We start from the raw sequence: 19,737 nt of genomic DNA, 5'->3' as shown, positions 1-19,737 counted from the left end.
GGGATATGCACCACATACCGGGCCCACGTGTCACATGACTGAGTGGTGAGTATTCCCGGGATATGCACCACATACCGGGCCTACGTGTCACATGACCGAGTGGCGTGTATTCCAGGGGTGTGCACCACATACCGGGCCCACAGGTCACATGACCGAGTGGTGAGTATTTCCAGGGTGTGCACCATATACCGGGCCCACAGGTCACATGACTGAGTAGTGAATATTCCCGAGGTGTACAGAGCCGGATCTCCATCACTGCAGCCTGTGGACACACGAAGTATGGAGGGGTATTGGGGAAATGGTAACCTGAGCCAATCCGTATATAAAATCATATCCAGTACAGATCAGATGAATTCACAGTTCAGCGTGTTTTGTGATATCCAATGAGCTGATAACACCCTGCTCTCTCTGCAGTCATATCTCAAGCAGCCTAACCAGGCCCAGTCTGGGAAATACAGACCAGCTCTTCCTATGGGGTTCTGTAGTCCTAAACATTCTCTGACAACCCTGCTTCTTGGCATACGGTAAGTCAGTGAGTGTTGTCACCTTAAAACAGGAAGTGTGGTAATGGAAGGCAATAAGGAAAAATGAAAACCTATGCAGCCACCACATCTAAGGGCTGGTATGCTGCATTGTGCTTTGATGTTGAGAAATGCAAAGTTTTATACCTATGCAGAGAAATACAATACAATATTTCTACATGGAAGGATTTGAGATTACTGGTAAAACAAAAGTCAAGCAGCTCCATCCAATGCCAAGCAGCAGCTGCAAAAGCAAATCAAATCTTGGAATAAATAGAATCGCCTGATACACAGATTGATTTCCTCTTGTGTTACATTTAGGGATCTATTTATAAATTATTCACCTGTCAGATCTTTTCATAATATTCATTTCTTTCCTATTCATTTCCTAGTGTGACTGCTCTGCGCATTTTTCACTATTGACCACTAGGTGGCAGAACGTGTCATTGATTTATTAGGGGATCTGTAGAGAGATCCAACCATCTGTCAGCAAATTTTAGAGGAATTGACTGGGGGAATAATTTATAGAGAATATTTCTTGATGAACAAAAAAATAAAATGAAATCCAAGACAATTATAAAGGTTTGACAAATCGCCTTTTTTTTCTAATGTTTGTACAGCAGATATGGGTCACTAGGGCATCAAATGTGCCCATGCAAGGCCTGGTGAACTGAACACAGGGCAGTGCTATGTCTTGGCACCTATAGAAGGGTCTGATATTACAGATTTATCCTGGTTGATACCATGTGATACTGACTTGATTTTATTTGTACGTTCTCTGAAGACTGTAAATACCAAAAACAATGGTACCATACCTTATAGGTTCCTTTAATTTAAGACCAGACAAACATTTCCAAACTTTTGCTCACTGCTGTTCTTTCCTCTTTCCACCCAGCAAAAAGTTCCAGAATACCCCACAATGTTCAGTGAACTGGTCCACCAGCCTCGCTACACTCTGCGTCTCCAACTTAAAGATCCCGTCCCACCGTTTATTGATCGCCAGTGGCGAGGAAGGGGAGAGCAAAGGATGCTAGCTCTCAAGCAGCTGGCTGGGTGAGTGATATACTGATGTGACCAGCAGAGGGCAGTGCAGCATTTCTCTCCTTCTGCACAGCTCCAAGTGGCATCTCAGAAGCCCCTATATGATGCCAATAATACCCAGCGGGTAATAGAGCTGTCATCTGTGCCAACAGATTATGGTACATTAAGGTTTCTGCAGGATTCACCATCACAAACCTCAATACTGAATTTATTCCTATGAATATACTTGTTGTCACCATGACAATGACACTGCCATTCTGTGTTTCAGGTCTCAGCCTGCGTTCTCAGCAAACCAGCAGCATGTGGAGAGAGCAGAGGTTACCGGACGCAGCCGATACAAATATTTTGAGAGGTGAGGTTACCTGTGGTGTATTTGTATGAAGCAGATTTCTATGGTATGCATTACTACAGCCAGCTGTTCCTCTTCAGCACCAAATCCTTCTTTCTCTTTTCTGATATATATATATATATATATATATTAACTCAAGCCCCTGAGCCCCGGCAGGAGACAGGGACTGTCAAATTGAATGCAAGAGTGTGTGACCTACTCATTGTAGGGGTCATTTGTATGTAACCTGGAGTGCAGGGGTGAGTTGTCAGTAACGTGGAGTTCATGGGTGAGTTGCCAGTAACGTGGAGTGCAGGGGTGAGTTGTCAGTAACGTGGAGTTCAGGGGTGAGTTGCCAGTAACGTGGAGTGCAGGGGTGAGTTGTCAGTAACGCGGAATGCAGGGGTGAGTTTTCAGTAACCTGAAGTGCAGGGGTGAGTTGTCAGTAACCTTGAGTGCAGGGGTCATTTGTAAGTAACCTGGAGTGCAGGGGTGAGTTGTATGTAATGTAGAGTGCAGGGGTCAGTTGTCAGTAACCTGGAGTGTCCTCCACAATGCATATCCTTTGGATCGGGCTATCTGTTAGAGCCCAGCAGTGAGTAATAGAAGACTTTAGCTGCGTACACACTTCCAACTTTTATCGTTCAAAATGAACGACGAACGATCGATTGGGCAAAAATCGTTCGTAAAAAAAGTAACCAACGACGCCGACGAACGAGGAAAGTCGTTGGAAACGAACAACCGGACCGGCGGATCGGATGACGATCGTTGACCATCGTTCGTGTGTACGATCGTTCGTTGATCGTCCATGGTCTGAGTATGCGTAATGAACGAACGTTCGTTCACTTCCTGTCGTGCACGTCACTCCCTCTATCGCTCAAACGATCGTATCTATTGTGTGTACAATATCTACGAACGATCGTGTCGTTATCTGTATGTGCAGGATCGGTGCTATACGATCGTTCGTAGATATCGTTCAGGATCGTTCGTTTAACAACAATAATAATTGGAAGTGTGTACGTAGCTTTACTGTGCCAGTTCTGATTATAGCAGCGACTGATTACCTCCAGTGGTATTGGTGATGCAGCCAGTGCCAGTATATTTGTTACACCTAGCTGTGGACCATCATATTATTATCTTGTATGTATTTAGTGCTGACATATTAGATAGCACTTTACCAGTCTATTATAGTCCACTATCTTTCTTCAGAGGAGCTTACAGTCTAATTTTCCTTAAATAGTCAAAAGTCATTAACACAGGTTGAGTTTAATTAAGGGCTCCATTGAGGAGCAGTTATTAACATGAATTATTTAGGGTGCTATGAAAATCAATGCAGAAAATCAATCTCCCATTCTGTGCTATATAAAGGTTTTTCCTCTGTGCTAACATTATTTTGTTTGGGTTTCAGGCCCCTGATCCCATTTTCCCAGCAAGCCCCAACCAATGTTCTCCTTGCTGTCTCCAGGTGAGTACACTCATTCTATTATATTAGATGAAGCAGCAAACATTGTATAAACACCAACATAAAATGGATCCTTAAGGAGCACCCCTGGCACTTTCATTTGCAAATCTCCAGAGAGCTCCATAGCTGTTCACCTCTTCCAGATAATAATTTAAGATCTGTGTTTGCAGATTTTATTTAGTTACAGTGGATGGTAGATCTCCCGCAGTTCTACTTTTCACAGACATCAGGGCTGCAGGTATAATAGTTTGGTGTTCCATCTTCTTCCAGTTTTAGGTCTTCATTCACAAAACGGCTGCAGTGTCATCAAAGTCTTTGCTTTGTCAATGGTCAAGCATATCAGTGAGGACACAACATCAGCCTAGGTGTCCTTTCTATCTGCACAGCTCCTAAAATAAACTATGTGAAGGTTCCAACTTCTGTAAAGAAAATAAATATGGCAGTGTTAATAATATTTTGTGTTACAAATATTGATTCTCAGTGTGTGACTTTATACATCTCCATTACTGTATATAAGATAAAATGGAATTTATGCTTTCATTACATTTTTATCACAAACTGACATTTTCAACTGCTCTGATGTCCTCTAGAGTTCAGGAAGAAATAATGAAGACCAACAGTTGACATATTTATGTTGTTAAATATTTGTTTATTAAAGTTTATAAAAATCATGGACCAGAAATGTGAAGCTAATCTATTTGATGATCTTTAATATTCTTTGTTAACAGGGCAGAGCACAGCCCACGGCCAGAGAGGCCTCCTACGCCGCTGGTGCGCACGGTGGCAATTCAGACAGATTACCGTGATAGCGAGGCTCAGACTGACCCCTACAGTCCGGAGTTTGTAGTGCGGCCTGGGTCTGTTCCTGAGATATTGATGCTGGCCAATCTTACCTGGGGTGAGACTTACCTTTGCAGTGTTTGGCGATAAAGGACACTGATACCTCTACTAAACGTGTTTCATAATCAAATATTTGTGTTCCTGCTATTACCTAAAAGCTTAACTCAGCTCTGTCTCACTCCTGTCTTCAGTTCCGTTCTCTTCTTTCTTCTTTTTGTTGTGTCCTTTAACTTCTGTCCTTTCAAAACTGTACTCTACCCTGTACTGATATTTCTATTTCTCCACTCTGTCCTCTCTTTTCCTGCCCCTTTGCCCTGTCATCTCTTTTCCTGCCCCTTTGCCCTGTCCTATCTTTTCCTGCCCCTTGCTCTGTCCTCACTTTTCCTGCCCCTTGCTCTGTTCTTTTTTTCTGCCCCCTGCCCTGTCCTCACTTTTCTTGCCCTTTGCACTGTCTTCTTTATTCCTGCCCTTTGCTCTGTCCTCTCTTTTCCTGCCCTGTCCTTTCTTTTTCTTCCTCTTGCCCTGTCCTCTCTTTTTCTTCCTCTTGCCCTGTCCTCTCTTTTTCTTCCTCTTGCCCTGTCCTCTCTTTTTCTTCCTCTTGCCCTGTCCTCTATTTCCCTTCCTCTTGCCCTGTCCTCTCTTTCCCTTCCTCTTGCCCTGTCCTCTCTTTCCCTTCCTCTTGCCCTGTCCTCTCTTTCCCTTCCTCTTGCCCTGTCCTCTCATTCCTTACCTTTGCCCTGTCCTCTCTTTTCCTTACCTTTGCCCTGTCCTCTCTTTTCCTTACCTTTGCCCTGTCCTCTCTTTTCCTTCCCCATGCCCTGTCCTGTCTTTTCCTGCCCCTTGCTCTGTTCTTTTTTTCTGCCCCCTGCCCTGTCCTCACTTTTCCTGCCCTTTGCACTGTCTTCTTTATTCCTGCCCTTTGCCCTGTCCTCTCTTTTCCTGCCCTGTCCTCTCTTTTGCTTCCCCTTGCCCTGTCCTCTCTTTTGCTTCCCCTTGCCCTGTCCTCTCTTTTCCTGCCCGTTGCTCTGTCCTCTCTTTTCTCTTCTCTGCTTGGTCCTCTCTCTCCTGTCCTTTCAGTTCTGTGCTGCATATATGGTCCCTTGAGCCATCTATGTCTCTGTCCCTGCGCTTAGTCTTGGCCCATTTTGCATTCCCAGGTCCTGGTCTTCCTGCTGGGCTGGCAGAAGTGGAGATGATAGAGCGGGCAAGAGAGAAAAGAGCCTGGGAGGCCACACTACCACCTCTGAATGATTCTACCCAGCTGGAAAAGAGAAGGAAGATGATGGATGAGCAGGAGAGGAAGGAGTGGGCCTTCAGGGAGCAGGAGATAGAGAAGTAAGTTACTGACTGACAGCACTATGGCCTTAGTATTGTGGCGGGGGGCCAAATTCTGGTTCTGGAGACCCACAACTTCACAGACCTGAGCAAACAGGCAATCGGATAGATTAATGTAGTATTTTGTGGGATATTTGATAAGTTTGATGCAACTTTGTAACTTTCTGCAGTTGTATTTTATAGTTCTAACCAAACTGAAATAATAGTAAGGATAATTACTAAGAATTTTAGCATTTTTCCTATTTTCACTGAACTTTTGTTTACAAGGTTTTCTTGGTTAGTGTATACAGGGATGTTAAACCCCCAGCAGTCAGTGAAATTTCTATGGGGCTCCTTTGGTGTCATCTCTACAACATACTCCCTTAACATATATAGTTAACTAGTTGGTGACCATTGAACTCACCTCCAAGATATCACTTATGGGTGACCTGATACTTTTACTATATCTGTACTTCTTTTGCACTTTTTGTGTGAATTTCCCTCTTTATCTCAGGCTGCAGAAAGCTCGGCTCGAGGTGCTAAAAATGCTTCTCCAGAAACGAAAAGAGAGTCAGAATGAGCTGGATTCAAAGAGGCTGGATGCAAAGTGGTCCAAACTACAGACAGAAAAAGAAGAGAGAATTAAGCAGATAAGAAAGGAACACATCCAAGGTAAAAGCAGACATATCAAGGGCAGCACAGTGGCTCAGTGGTTAGCACTCTGGCCTTTGCAGCGTTGGGTCCCAGTTTTAAATTTCAGCCAGGACACTATTTGCATGGAGTTCTCCCTGTATTTGCGTGGGTTTCCTCTCACAATCCAGAAACATGCAGTTAGGTTAATTGGCTTTGTCCCAAAATTGCCCTTAGACTGTATTAAAGACATATGTCTATGGTAGGGACATTAGATTGTGAGCTGCTTTGAGGGACAGCTAGTGACATGACCATAAACTTTGTACAGTGCTGCGTAATATGTCGGCGATATATAAATACTGTGTAATAATGATTGTGGTGAAATCTTTCTTCTTATTAATCTTTATCCTAAGTAGTTTATAATATCTTTGATGGAGATCAAAAGCTACCCTTTTGAGTTTTCCTGTGCATTTAGTTGGCTTTTTGGCTACTGCTCAGACTACTTCTGGGAAACGATTGCCAAGATATTGCTTAGGCAATGTATGATAGGAATAGATCCTAATGCAGAAGGTTACAGGTGCTACTTGGACAGGGCAAAAGGTTAAGAAAGGTGCACACCCAACCAAAGATTGGTAGGGCCCGAAATAAAGGATTTAGTCCTCTAATCACCAGGTGTGCAACTTGCAGAGCAGGAATCAACCTACTTACAACATACTGGTTTCTGAGGATAACCTGTCCCTGTGGACTCCCTAGGATGCCAAGCCCAGGCTGTACATGAGACCTTAGCATTGAACCAAGTTAAGAAATATCCATGGCACTTCCATGTGTTAATCCACACTTCTGTCATTCAGTTATCAATTGCCAGAGCCTCTTGTTGTATACTTGTTGTATTTGATAGTTAAGAGGGGGCTGGGCTTAAATCTCAGAGGGGAGAGTGCTTAATTTAAAGATCTTATGTACAGCTTGAGTCTCGGGTCCAAGAGAGGGACCTAGAGTTGGATCTGTAGATTAACATAAGCACTTGAAGCCACCATAAATTTCATACATTTTAGATAAAAACTATATTTAATTCCATCTCAGGTTTACCTAAAAAAAAAAGATTACCAGTGGGTCAGGATACTGCTGGACCTGATCCAGCTCAGCTAGGAAGCACCCCATGTCATATTGATAATCCTTTTTAATCTAGATTGATCTGGAATCTGTAAAGCTGCTGATCACTTCTACATCACCAATGCTGTGCGGTTCACCTCAGCTCCCCACAACCCTCCCATATGCATGATAGTAATTCTCTTACTAGACATCTTACATCTCTTTTCTTCTCTGCTGCTTCACAGTAATAAGGAAACTAACAAAGAAGATGGAAAATGTTGAAGGGAAGTTGGAAAGGCTCAATGTCCTCCAAGACTAGTCCAACTACGCTTCTCAGACCTACGCACCCCTCTCACGGATTGGGTACTTCCCAGATCGCCTCTCAGCACAATATACAGTAAAAAGCCCATTCCTGGACTCTTACCAAGGTCAGTCATGTCTTGTAAACCTTTACTGTGGTTTGGCTATACGTGCACATCCCAGCTACTAAATGGCTTTCCAGATAACAGAACTTCCTACAAATATGTAGGTTTATATTGGGTGAACTAAAACATATACAGGGCTATGGGTGCCGGTGCAAACAAATTAGCTAAAGGGTGTCATTTCTTGAGAAAAGCTGGGTGGAAATTATGTCTTTGAATAAATTGATGTAACTGGGTGCTTAGAACCCATCACAGTTTCTTGGGGAAACAACTGCCTGTCAATTCTTAAAAATTATTCCTTGTCAAAACAATATACAAGAGCCCCAAAAAGGAACTTTCTCATGACATCATGTACAGTGATATAGGGATAGGACATCATCGACAACACCATTACCCTGTGTGGTATAGAAACGTCAATGCCAATGTCCAAAGCACATAATAAACAATTACCAGGTAAAGTACTACTATAGCGTCCTGTAGAGATGAAGCCATGGACTGTACACGGTGTTGATTCTGGATTAATGAATCTTCAGTAAGCAGTAGAATAATGACATCAGGAGATAGCAGATACAATGATCTTTCTTTAGTCTTTTAGGTAATGATGCTGGTATAGTATATAATGAGGACCAATAGCTGTAAATCAAGTTTGATAGAGGCTGGTTTGTCCCCATCCAGTTCTGTGGTATTCTAAAGAGTTATACATTCTGTCATTTTCTGCCCTCTCATTTACCCATCATATTCGTAACATTTCTAGGTCCTGTCACTTTCACCTGTGCAACATCTCCAAAATCCGCCCCTACCTGTCCCCAGAGACCCCCAAACTCCTTGTACACGCTCTTATCTCTCACCTGGACTACTGTAACCTCCTCCTCTCTGGTATTCCACTAACCCGACTCTCTCCTCTACAATCTATCATGAATGCTGCAGCCAGACTTATCTGTCCTTTCCACCTACCTACCTCATACACAGCCTTCCCACCTACCTACCTACCCCATACACAGCCTTCCCACCTACCCACCTACACCATACACAGCCTTCCCACCTACCTACCCCATACACAGCCTTCCTACCTACCTACCCCATACACAGCCTTCCCACCTACCTACCCCATACACAGCCTTCCTACCTACCTACCTACCCCATACACAGCCTTCCTACCTACCTGATAGACAGCCTTCCCACCTACCAATCTACCTACCCAACTACCCCATACACAGCATTCCCACCCCTTCTCTTCTGCTGCCTTTGTAGTTCTCTTTATTGGCTTCCATTGCATCTTAGAATCAAATTCAAGCTCCTGTGCTTTACTTTCAAATCCCTCCACAGCTCTTGTCCGACCTACCTACCTGATACACAAATCCCTTCATAGTTCTTGTCCCACTTACCTTTCCGACTGCTCTCTTCGCTCCTCAATTGACTTACTAATGACTTCCTCACTCATAACCTCATCACACGCATGGCTCCAAGACTTTTCTAAAGCTGCCCCGACTCTCTGGAATGGTCTTCCTCATCCTATTTGGTTTGCTCCTACTTTCTTCCATTTAAAAAAAACACTCAAAACCCAACGCTTCAACCTCACCTACCCGTCTTCTTCTGTCTCTTAAACTCTTACTACTCACCCACTATTCCATATCCCCCTCCTATTGTGTGATACTTCCCCCACCTCCTGGATTGTAAGCTCTTCGGGGCAGGGTCCTCGCCTCCTCCTGTATCACTGTCTTTATCTGTCTGTCATTTGCAACCCCTATTTATTGTACAGCGCCGTGTAATATGTTGGCGCTATATAAATACTGTTTATAAATAATAATAATATTATAGTTAATTCCTAGCCTCATCTAAATACTGCTTGCTGTCCAGAAGTAAGATAGCCTCTTCTCAACTGGTATTCCCTCCATCTTAATAAAATTACATGGTTATGGATCAATTTGTGTTTATAGAAATTAAGTAAAAGGAAGTACAATATAAAACTACAAAACTTTATACAATGTAAGCTCAATACAGCAGAAATTAAAGGTATAACATAAAAAACAAGCATGAAAAAAACATACAAAACATAGATTCAAATACAATAGCTCGAACAATATTTAGAAAACCTCTATCAATGTTTCCTCATTCATGTATAATAAAAAGAAGAAGTAACAAACACTGAACAAACATGAACGGATCTTCAAATATAAACTTCTACAAAACATTGTTAATTGACAATGTCTAATTCAAACTCCCCACCTGCATACATAGGATACATTCTGAGGTCCTTGCTTCTTTGGATCTGATTTGTTAAAGCTCCCCAAGGCTTGAGGGGAGACACTTTCATCAGTGAAGCTGGGCGATCCAGAAACCTGGAATGGATTTGGTCCAGGATTGCTAACAAATAGCAAATGACTTGAAATGTATTCCAGGTTTGCTTGATCACCCAGCTTTACTGATGAAAGTGTATCCTCTCCAGCCTTGGGGAGCTTTGATAAATCAGGTCCTTTATCTCAATACAGAGAACATTAAAGGTACAAGAAGAAAAGTTTACTATCAGTTCTGTGTTCTTGCTTTAATTCGAGCTGCTGGTGTTTGTTAGTGCTCCTCCTGATTCCTTTTTTTTTTTCTTATTTTTTCTTTTACATTTGCTGACTTTGCATCATATTATTACACCAAGGTTTGCTGGACCTAGAGGCCAATCTTCCAGATTTTGTAACACAACCTCGCGTCAGAGCCCCCAAACCCAGGACAACCACCAGGGACGGCTTCTTGAAACGCGATGCTCTGCTGGACCGTGAGTTAAAGCAAGTCCATGAGGTGAGGGAGCACCAGATAAAGCAAAAACAATACTTACACAGAATATAACTGGGGATTAAAGCTTTAAAGTAAACATAACAGAGACTGTTGATCCAGGAAACATCCGATTGGCTCACAAGATCCGGAAGGAATTTTTTTCCCCTGTTGGAGAAAATTGTACCCGGGGTTTTTTGTTACCTTCCTCTGGATTAGTGTCCTTAGGGTTTTATATCTGGGATATGTTTAATTCCCTACTGGTTGATGAACTTTTGTCTTTTTTCAACCTCACTGGTTGCTGCAAATAGGTTGGGCATGGAAACAAGTAATTACGGTTCACAGCCTCCATATTGTTAGATATAGCATTGATATTCTAATATTACAGATGAATGCTGGTTTTCCATTGCTGGTCACATTGGTCAATAATAATATTTCTGTGTCCCTCAGGCTCTGCTGAAGAAGAAGAATCACTCTCAGCAGCCTCAGAAACCTCTCCGCTTCCTACAGAAGATAGAAAAGCCGGCTCCCCGGCCCGCCACACCCAGAGTCCCTGAGCCACCAGAGGTGAACCCCTTGTAATCCTACCACCACCCCATCAAATTAATGCAATTCTTTATTGACCTTTTCAATATCTTATTCCTCTCCTTCCAGGGTGATGAGGAAAAGGAGCTGGCTGTCATCTTTTTACAGAAACTAATCCGGGGTCGGGCAATACAGAACATGGTATGGTGTCACCCAAACTGAACCTCGTATAGGCCAGATTACTCACAGTCATAACGATGTGTTTGTTGTAGATTCCAGAATCATTACAAAAATTATTTTCCATCAAGTTTCGATTTATTAATATTCCCTAATGAACCTTCCATGACGATTCTTGTTGAGACACTTCCTGTTGGTGGGTGACTACTGTCTCCCAATTGCTCCCTGGCATTGTCACCTTGCCCTGGTGGAGACCACAAGTGGCTAAACCAACACACATTGCACAGACATGGACCACTGTTGTCACTATCAAAAAGTTGGCCAGCAGTGATGTGCAGGCAATCACAGAGAGTGTGCATATAGACAGGAAGAAAATGAAAAAGGATGCACAAAATCAGCAGCACTGAGATTAGGAAAATAATTTTGTTGCAAAAACTGTAATTGTCCATTTCAGTTCCATATTGCTGATTTTAAACATTTGTTGCAACGACAACAAATAAAAGGGAACTCTCTTTAATGTATTGCTTGGTTTAGTAATCCTTACTGAAATCAGCTTCATCAGGAAAAAATCTCCACCATGAGCTCTCTGTTGGTTTTAATATTTATTATGAAGCATTAAATAAAAGGAGCGTGTGATAGACAGGTTCTCTTTTGCTTTTATATCTGGTCAGTAATATTCTGTCTCTTTTTAGATGTTTGAAGGGAAGGAGAAGCGGCTGGAGCTGATCCAGGAACTGCGCACCACTCACGCCCTCCAGGAAGAGGGGCAAATGCTGAAGAAGGAGGATAAGCAGGAGGTCCTGGCCCTGCAGCGTCAGCGAGAACTCGACCAGCACAAAGTATGTGACCCCTGACTCTAAGTCATGTTTACTTTTATACTGGTTATCAAATTATAAAAAATTAGATCCATCTTAATTAATGCAGCTCATTAAAAAGATAAAATACCCAAACCACCCAAACTTTTCTGCAATATCCACCTTTTATTTAGAATTTTTCCCTGTAGTACTTTTGTCTACCACTAGATGTCATAAGTCAAATGGCCAGCATCAAACAATCTGTTTTTTTGTAAGCCCAGGGCATTCTGAACAATTCTCCAGCCTCTGACTGGGCAGTGAAAGAAAAATGACACATTGATAAATGTTGTTTCTTCTGGGGTATGTTGAGACCATTAGTTTGGGATTCGTAGAGCAAATTCTGGATCCTAGATTGGAGTTTCCTAAGCTGGAAGCTAAGAATTAAGTCTAGGTACCATGAGCTACCCTAAGATAAGGCTGAAACAGACTCCACAGGTAAATTCTTGCTTCTGTAGAGTAGTATTTAGAGTTTCCAGTGTCTGTATGCATAGGTTGCAACATTTTCCAGGATTAAGCAGCACTCATGCAATGAAGTGTGATCTGCAGTAATGGGTATTGTGCCCCATAGCGGACGACCAGTTACACAACAGCCTGGGATTATTGGAAGTTATATGGGGTAGGATTTAGTTTCAAAAATTTACACACCGACTTCTGTGTCTTCTATTCACAGGCCTCAGTGCAGGAAGAGCACCTGTCCCGACTTGAAGGGGAGGTCCTCTCCGACATGTTCGACTTCCTTTCCAAAGAGCTCGTCCGCCTTCAAGAAGAGCGCAGGATCCACGCATTTGCCATGCTGGCCGAACGCCACCGACGCATCCGTGAGGCAGAAGAAAGCGGGAGGAGACAAGTGGAGGAACGTCGGAGACGAGAGGAGGATGAGATATTCCGACAGGTAAGCAGAGAGGGAGGAAAGGAAGATGCAGGGTTATACAGGTCTGTATAGAGATTGAATACAAAGTACTACAAAGGATGGAAGAGGTCACTAAGATTAGAAGTCCTGACCCTTACACATGTTTAAATAAACAGAATAACAGAATTTCCTTCTGCCCCAAAAAGAACCCCAAGCGCTGAACCAATGAGCAGTCTGGGGACAACGCTATAGCACTCCCCAGGGGTATCCTCCTTCCTCTTCTTTTTTCCAGGACTGAACGGTTCTCATGTAATGACATATAAGTGCTGTGTAGTCCTAATGTACTGTGAGCCCAGGCTGTGTGATGATATCTCCTTTGGGCTGGGTACAGCTCTGAGGAGGGTAAGTAGAAATTAGATTTACACTAGAGTTGCACTTTAATGTCCACTTTGACCCCAATACATAATGCCATACAGTGCTCAACCCAGAAATTTATTTAAGCTGGGTGGCAAAAAATGTAGGTGGGTGGCAGCACTGGTATAGTGTGTTTCAACTCATCAGTAACCACCCAAAAACAGCCGGGTGGTTGCTGAAAAGTGCCAGGTGGTGTACCCGGCTAAAAGGGGCTGAGGAGAACACTGCCATAATGGGGAAACCAGAATTTCCAATCTTTTCCCCAAATTTTTAAATAATGAAGACTCAAATTTGCAAGTGCATAAAAAACACCAACAATGATCATCTGTTTTCTTCCCCTTTAGTCTGTTTATATATATTTTTGATAAGTACAAAATATTCCTGATTCCAATGGAACTACAGCTGTATTCATGTCCTTGGGTGACAACAGGTACATCTCAGTGAGTGAGTGTTGTCACCCTAGGAAAGAAAGTGTGGGTCACTCATACTCAGAAACACTGGAAGAAAAGAAGAAGAAATGGTAAAAGGAAAAGTAATGTGACCATGCTAAGTAAGGATTGGCAAGCTGCAATAAATTACATTTCTGTGTCTATGTGGAGGCTTTGAGCAAGGTGTTGTGTACACATGTTCATAGTATGGTGGCTGAGCATAAGTGATGCATTTCCTTAGCAATACACTGCAGCTTATTAAACTTGTATGCCTGGCAGCATTCATGGAACTGCCAATGCTGCAGGTTTTATGGCCTTCACCGGTCCCCTCCACCTGGACTCTTGGAATGTATTAGATACAATCATACATGTACTCAGCCAGAGGGAACTATATACAGCCAGAAATCTCCCGTCCCCACAGAGGAATCTCAGCAGTCAAGCAATATTCACTCGGGCCATAGAGAAGAGGAAGGTTTCCTGCATTGCAGACAGAAAAGTCTTTTATAAGCGGTTTAGAGCCAGCCTGATCCATGTGTAATTCTCTCAATGTGCAATATGTGAATACAGAGGAATGTGTTGGTGCAGCTAAACCCCAAACAAGAACCACAAAAGGCCTCTTATAATAAACTCTGCATCCTGACATTCCAAAACCATGGCCATTAATATCTAGATAGCCGCTCTGTGGACAATAATATGGGGTTGACCTCCTACACTACACAGCCTACACTATTCTGGCTTTCCACAAGATTTTAGGCTGTCATTGGGAATTGGTCACCATTTGTGAGGCGTTCAGTAGGGTCTGTGCAGGACACTCATGTTCCAACACACCAAACTGGTGACCCCATGGAGCTGATTAATTACAGCTCTCCAAGTTTGGAGGAGATACACTCTTATCAGTGAAGCTGGGTGGTCCAGCAAACCCGGAATTGATTCCTTAGAAGTCTTTTGCTATTTGTTAGCAAGCGTTTTAAATCCTGGATCAAGTCTACTCCAGGTTTGCTGGATCACCCAGCTTCACTGATAAAAGTATATCCTTTCCAGCCTTGGAGAGCTTTAATAAATCAGCCCCAATGTTTTTATGGAGCTGGCTTTGTATACCGGGGCACAGTCACTGAGGGAACAGAAGAGGGTCTTCACCAAACTGTGATCACAAAGCTGGACAAGCCCAATGGTCTACAAGGTCTCATGTTTGACTCTTCACTGAAAACATTCCAACCGATCCATGGAGAATGCTCAGACTTTTGACCTTTAGGCCCAGAATTGTCTACAATGTCCAGGACCCTTCACCCGGGGACAACTGGTCTCTAATCTGGCCATTTAGATAGGTATGATGTTGAGGTGAGGAGCCCTGGCTCACCATTCCAATTCATCCCAAAAGTGTTCAGTAGGGTTGAGGTCCGGGGTCTGCAGGACACCCGAGTTCTTCCACACCAAACTGGTAATCCCATGTCTTTATGGAGCGGGCTTTGAACTCTGAATCACAGTCATGGAGGGAACCGAAAAGGGTCCTCACCAAACTGTGAATACAAGCGGAGAAAACACAACTGTATAAAATATCTTGAAACCCTTTTTTGCCACTATAAAGTTATTGTCAGTTTTTCTTTCCCTCCTGTATGCGGGGACTACCGTAGTGAGCGGGTGTCAGAGTAGAGAGGGGATTGAAGAATATTTGTTCACTGGTCTGAACACAATAGTACTCAGTGATAACAATGAAATTTGTCAGACAGTGAAATAAGGAGGAAAACAGTAACCATACCACAGGCTGAGTATATATGTGTTACCACTAGGAATAGGAGAAACTGTCAAATTTGTTTTCAATAAAGTTTTAATTTACCTGATAAGTTCCTGAACATACAGCTCATCTTTTAACATTTATTCCAAGCCACTCAAAGTAGTGGTGTTAGCTGGGGGTTCCAAAAAATAAAAGAATGTAGTTTTCCTGCAAGAAAAAGTATAATCTGGAAAATGTGTTTTTAAACTTTGCCATCAACTTTTTAAGGTATTACAAACTCCCTGTACATGGTGTTGTCAGCAAACTTGCTGGGGGTGAGGAGGACCAATGGCAGGCATGTCCAAAGTCCGGCCCGTGTTCAGATTTCCATCTGCCCGCAGCCTTATTAGAGTTGATTAACCACCTTGCAATTATCGACCCGCTACTCGGCGGGCATAACCGGCAGGATGGGAGTCCCCATATGTGCACAGGGAATTCCCTAATTCATTTTAGTGGGCCTAAGCTGTGTGGGACCGTACGGACCACGCCCACTCTGATTCCAAGAACATGCTGTGCACTGAACCCGCACTGACACCGGACTGTATTAAAGACATATGACTATGGGGGAACATTAGATTGTGAGCTCCTTTGAGGGACAGTTAGTGATATGACTATGGACTTTGTACAGTGCTGCGTAATATGTTGGAGCTTTTTAAATACTGGATTATAATAATAATCAATGACATTACCTACATTTCATGTCACTGGTAATGGTATTCCTTGCTGAAATGATTATTCTATGCACTCATTAATAATTTGCTGTGGTTGTCTCTGGCAGGTTGTTAACATTCACCAAAGCACAGTGGACTCTTACCTGGAGGACATCATCCTCAGTGCTATGGAGAACACGGCAGAAGAGCAGGCCCGGGAGGAAATCCAGCGCAAAGCCCAGGAAATCAATGATATCGCTTACCAGATGGAGAGCAGGTGAGAGAGCCGGGGACCCCATAAGGATTAGGAGTGATATGTCTGGTGATGAATGAATTTATGAATCGACCTGTTACCTTACAAGACTCTCTGTGTCTGTGGGAATTCACTAACTTGTACCCATATGTTTAATTCTACGGGGTTCTAGAAGGATTCTTTCTGCTCTCGGCTCCCCTGATACTATAAACTCCAAGATTGACAGATTTTATGGGAAGTCCAGTAACACCAAATGTTGCAAAGGCAACCAGGCTCCTTCCAAGAGGGTCCTCCATGACTGTGCGACAGCAGAATGAATAAATACTGGAACACGTAGGAAGGGGCAGATGCCGTATGCAGACCCACTGCAAAGGACTGTTCTGGCAAGGACTGGGGATGCGATAAAGTTCTTAGATTGCACCCAGGCTGTGGGTCTGCATACAGGACGCACATCCACCTACCTCCCAATTACCACCCATCCCATAGTCTCATTGTTTCCTCTGTCTCCTATATCCTGCCTTCTTCTCCAAACTAGCCAACAATTGATGAGGCAGGTTGGAAAAGGAGAGTCTTTGGGGAGCTCATAGAAAGACAGGAATGATGGAACCGGTAGGTAAGGTCACTGAGGGGGGTCTGTGACTGGGAAGTGACTGTCCCTTGTAGGTGAAGGATCGGACACTAAAGATTGTCAATGAGGGGGTGTCACTTAGTGTCTATCACTGGGAGTCAGATTTGTAATGTAAGAAAATTGGGTGCAGAGGTTTTGGTAGTGAGTGGAGTTCTTCCAGATTCCACAATGAGGCCTTTACATACAGCACTGCACATGTCCAAATGTCTGCTCTGTATATCTCCAGCAGAATATTATTGCATGGTAAAAGGAATCTTGCAGTACTGCATATTTGCTCCATGCCTTATCTTTTATCCTATGGCTCACTCCTGCATCACTCCTTCCTGCAGGTCTGTGAATGTAATTAGCCCATCATTCCCCCACTCTTCATCACCTGTGGTAATTGGCCCACCACTGCCCACCTTACCATTGCTACCTGAAAGTGTAACTTGCCACCTTGCCACTAAAGACAATGGGCCCTCCTATAGGTACAAGATTTCCTGATTGGCAGCAAAGTGTGCCAATGGGACCCCAATTGTAACCGCTGTCTCCCCCTGGTTGATAGCACTACCTGGGTGTTTTTCTGCAGCAAACAATCCGCTGTCATCTAACAGCCAGGTGACTGGAAAAATATGCCGGGCTCATGGAAATCACTGAACTCTATGGTAGTCACTAATATTCATTTCCAGTATTGGTTTTGTGCAGGTCAGTGAACTGCCGGTATATACCATTGTCTCCAGTCTGCCCTCCTATTGTGTGCGACTTCCCCTACCTCTTAGATTGTAAGCTCTTCGGGGCAGGGACCTCTCCTCCTCCTGTGTCACGGTTTGTATATAACATCAGAGTAACATTGTCTCCAATCTTCACAGCCGCACTCGCCTGCAGTCAGAGGAGATCGCAGCAGAATTGGTGTACAGTTTCCTCATCCCAGAGATCCAGAAGAAAACCGTCCGGGAGAGAGGTGAGTGCACCCTATATGGGGGAGAGAGGTGAGTCACCCTATATGGGGGAGGGGGGCCACTGACATTCCAAGGAAAGAGCTGATTATTATTATTATTATACAGTATTTATATAGCACCGACTTATTACGCAGCGCTGTACAATAAATAAGGGTTGCAAATGACAGATACAGACAGTGACACAGGAGGAGGAGAGGACTCTGCCCCTAAGAGCTTACAATCTAAAAGGTGGGGAAGTCTCACACAATAGGAGGGGAGATATGGAATGGTGCGAAGTAAAGGGGGTTTAGGAGACAGAAGAAGACGGGTAGGTGAGGGGGAAGCGTTGGGTTTTGAAGGCTCTTTTAAATGAGCAGAAAATAGGAGCTGAATAGGACGAGGAGACCATTCCAGAGAGTCGAGGCAGCTCTAGAAAAGTCTTGGAGCCGTGTGTGTGAGGAGGTTATGAGTGAGGAAGTCATTATTAGGTTATTGATTAGATCAGGAAGCTCTCAGTGTGCACCTATTACCTCCAAATCTTACACATTCGTCTCTTGTTTTTTTTTTTGGATCTGTAACTCTACAAGTCTGCATGAAATATGTTTCTTACTAAATATGTTTTTAAAATATACAGTAACAATATACATTGTCAGCCCTATATCATTAAATACTCAGCCTTGAGCTCCAGGTCAGTGACTTTACCTAGGCTGAGATGATGTCATTAGTCTGCTGCAGGCAGAAATAAGAATTTCCTCAGTCTCCTCTTTCCCAGTTATCAGACTGCAACATTGTAATTTTGCTTGCAGCAGTGGCTGATTTGTGTCAGACATTTGTGAGTACAGCCCAGAACGGCACTGACACCAGTATTTACATGATTGTGTAATCTCTGCACTGGGAAGGTGACCGTCACTTTGATTGCTACCTACAGAGGGATAGGAGGTGGGATTGTCGTCTATTATTAATCTATCTGCTTGGTGTCCTGCAGTGAGGAACTCCCAGCGGAGACACATTACAGCTGCCCATCGGATTATTCATGGAAAGACTGAGGCCTTACTAACTGCTGAGTCTGACCAATCACAACCCACCACCAAGACGGAGAACGAAGGGGGGGATCTGCAGTGATGTAACGCCATGGGGGGGCTCCACCATCTTCCCCAAACCTCTGACCAATGGAGGAAGAGAAAACACTAACCAAAGATTATTACCAACCAATCCCAATGAAGAAAGCAAACAAGAAGTCATATGGACCATATTGGCCAATCAAAAGATAGATTCTATTCAACTGCACTGAAAATAGAATTGATTGGTTGGTACGACCAGAGGAGGCCCAGAGTTTGTGTTTCTTGTATTACTAAACTGACTGGAACAGCTTAGATTCTAATAAACTTCACCAAGATTTGGATTTCATATTGATGTGGCAAGGTGATTCACAGTCTGGTTTGTTATAGAATTTGGGATGACAAAACAGGAAGTCGTACAGGAGACGGTCAGAGACTGCAGACATTGTACAGGAGACGGTCAGAGACTGTCCCAGCTTCTATTTACAACTTCAAATGTCGATCCACAAACTCCTTGTACACGCTCTTATCATCTCTCGTCTGGACTAATGTAACCTCCTCCTCTCTGGTATTCCACTAACGTGACTCTCTCATCTACAATCTATTATGAACGCTGCAGCCAGACTCATCCATCCTTCCCACCTACCTGCCCCATACACAGCCTTCCCAGCACTCCTCTTCTGCTGCCTCTCTTTGTAGTTCTCTTCATTGGCTTCCATTTCATCTTAGAATCAAATTCAAGCTCCCGTGGTTTACCTTCAAATCCCTCCACAGCTCTTGTCCCACTTACCTACCTGATACAAAA

The 19,737-nt window shown here is 43.4% G+C and overlaps 1 protein-coding gene across 1 annotated transcript; it reads left to right on the top strand.

Annotated features, from left to right (window-relative positions):
- The first annotated feature begins 72 nt into the window (after positions 1-72).
- Positions 73-19,276, top strand: CFAP91 (cilia and flagella associated protein 91). Its single transcript, XM_072398464.1, is given in 16 exon segments — positions 73-102; positions 1,417-1,574; positions 1,831-1,914; positions 3,299-3,355; positions 4,081-4,250; positions 5,350-5,527; positions 6,021-6,178; positions 7,471-7,653; positions 10,295-10,434; positions 10,858-10,974; positions 11,062-11,133; positions 11,802-11,948; positions 12,634-12,855; positions 16,205-16,353; positions 17,806-17,897; positions 18,860-19,276. Coding segments are annotated over 15 exon segments (2,040 nt in total). The 5' UTR covers positions 73-102; positions 1,417-1,440; the 3' UTR covers positions 18,997-19,276.
- Positions 19,277-19,737: the final 461 nt, after the last annotated feature.

This window comes from Pyxicephalus adspersus, chromosome 1 (assembly GCF_032062135.1).
Source record: "Pyxicephalus adspersus chromosome 1, UCB_Pads_2.0, whole genome shotgun sequence".
NCBI classification, from domain to species: domain Eukaryota; kingdom Metazoa; phylum Chordata; class Amphibia; order Anura; family Pyxicephalidae; genus Pyxicephalus; species Pyxicephalus adspersus.
Note: the sequence above shows the minus strand (reverse complement) of the source record. Positions and strands in the feature narration are given on the sequence as shown.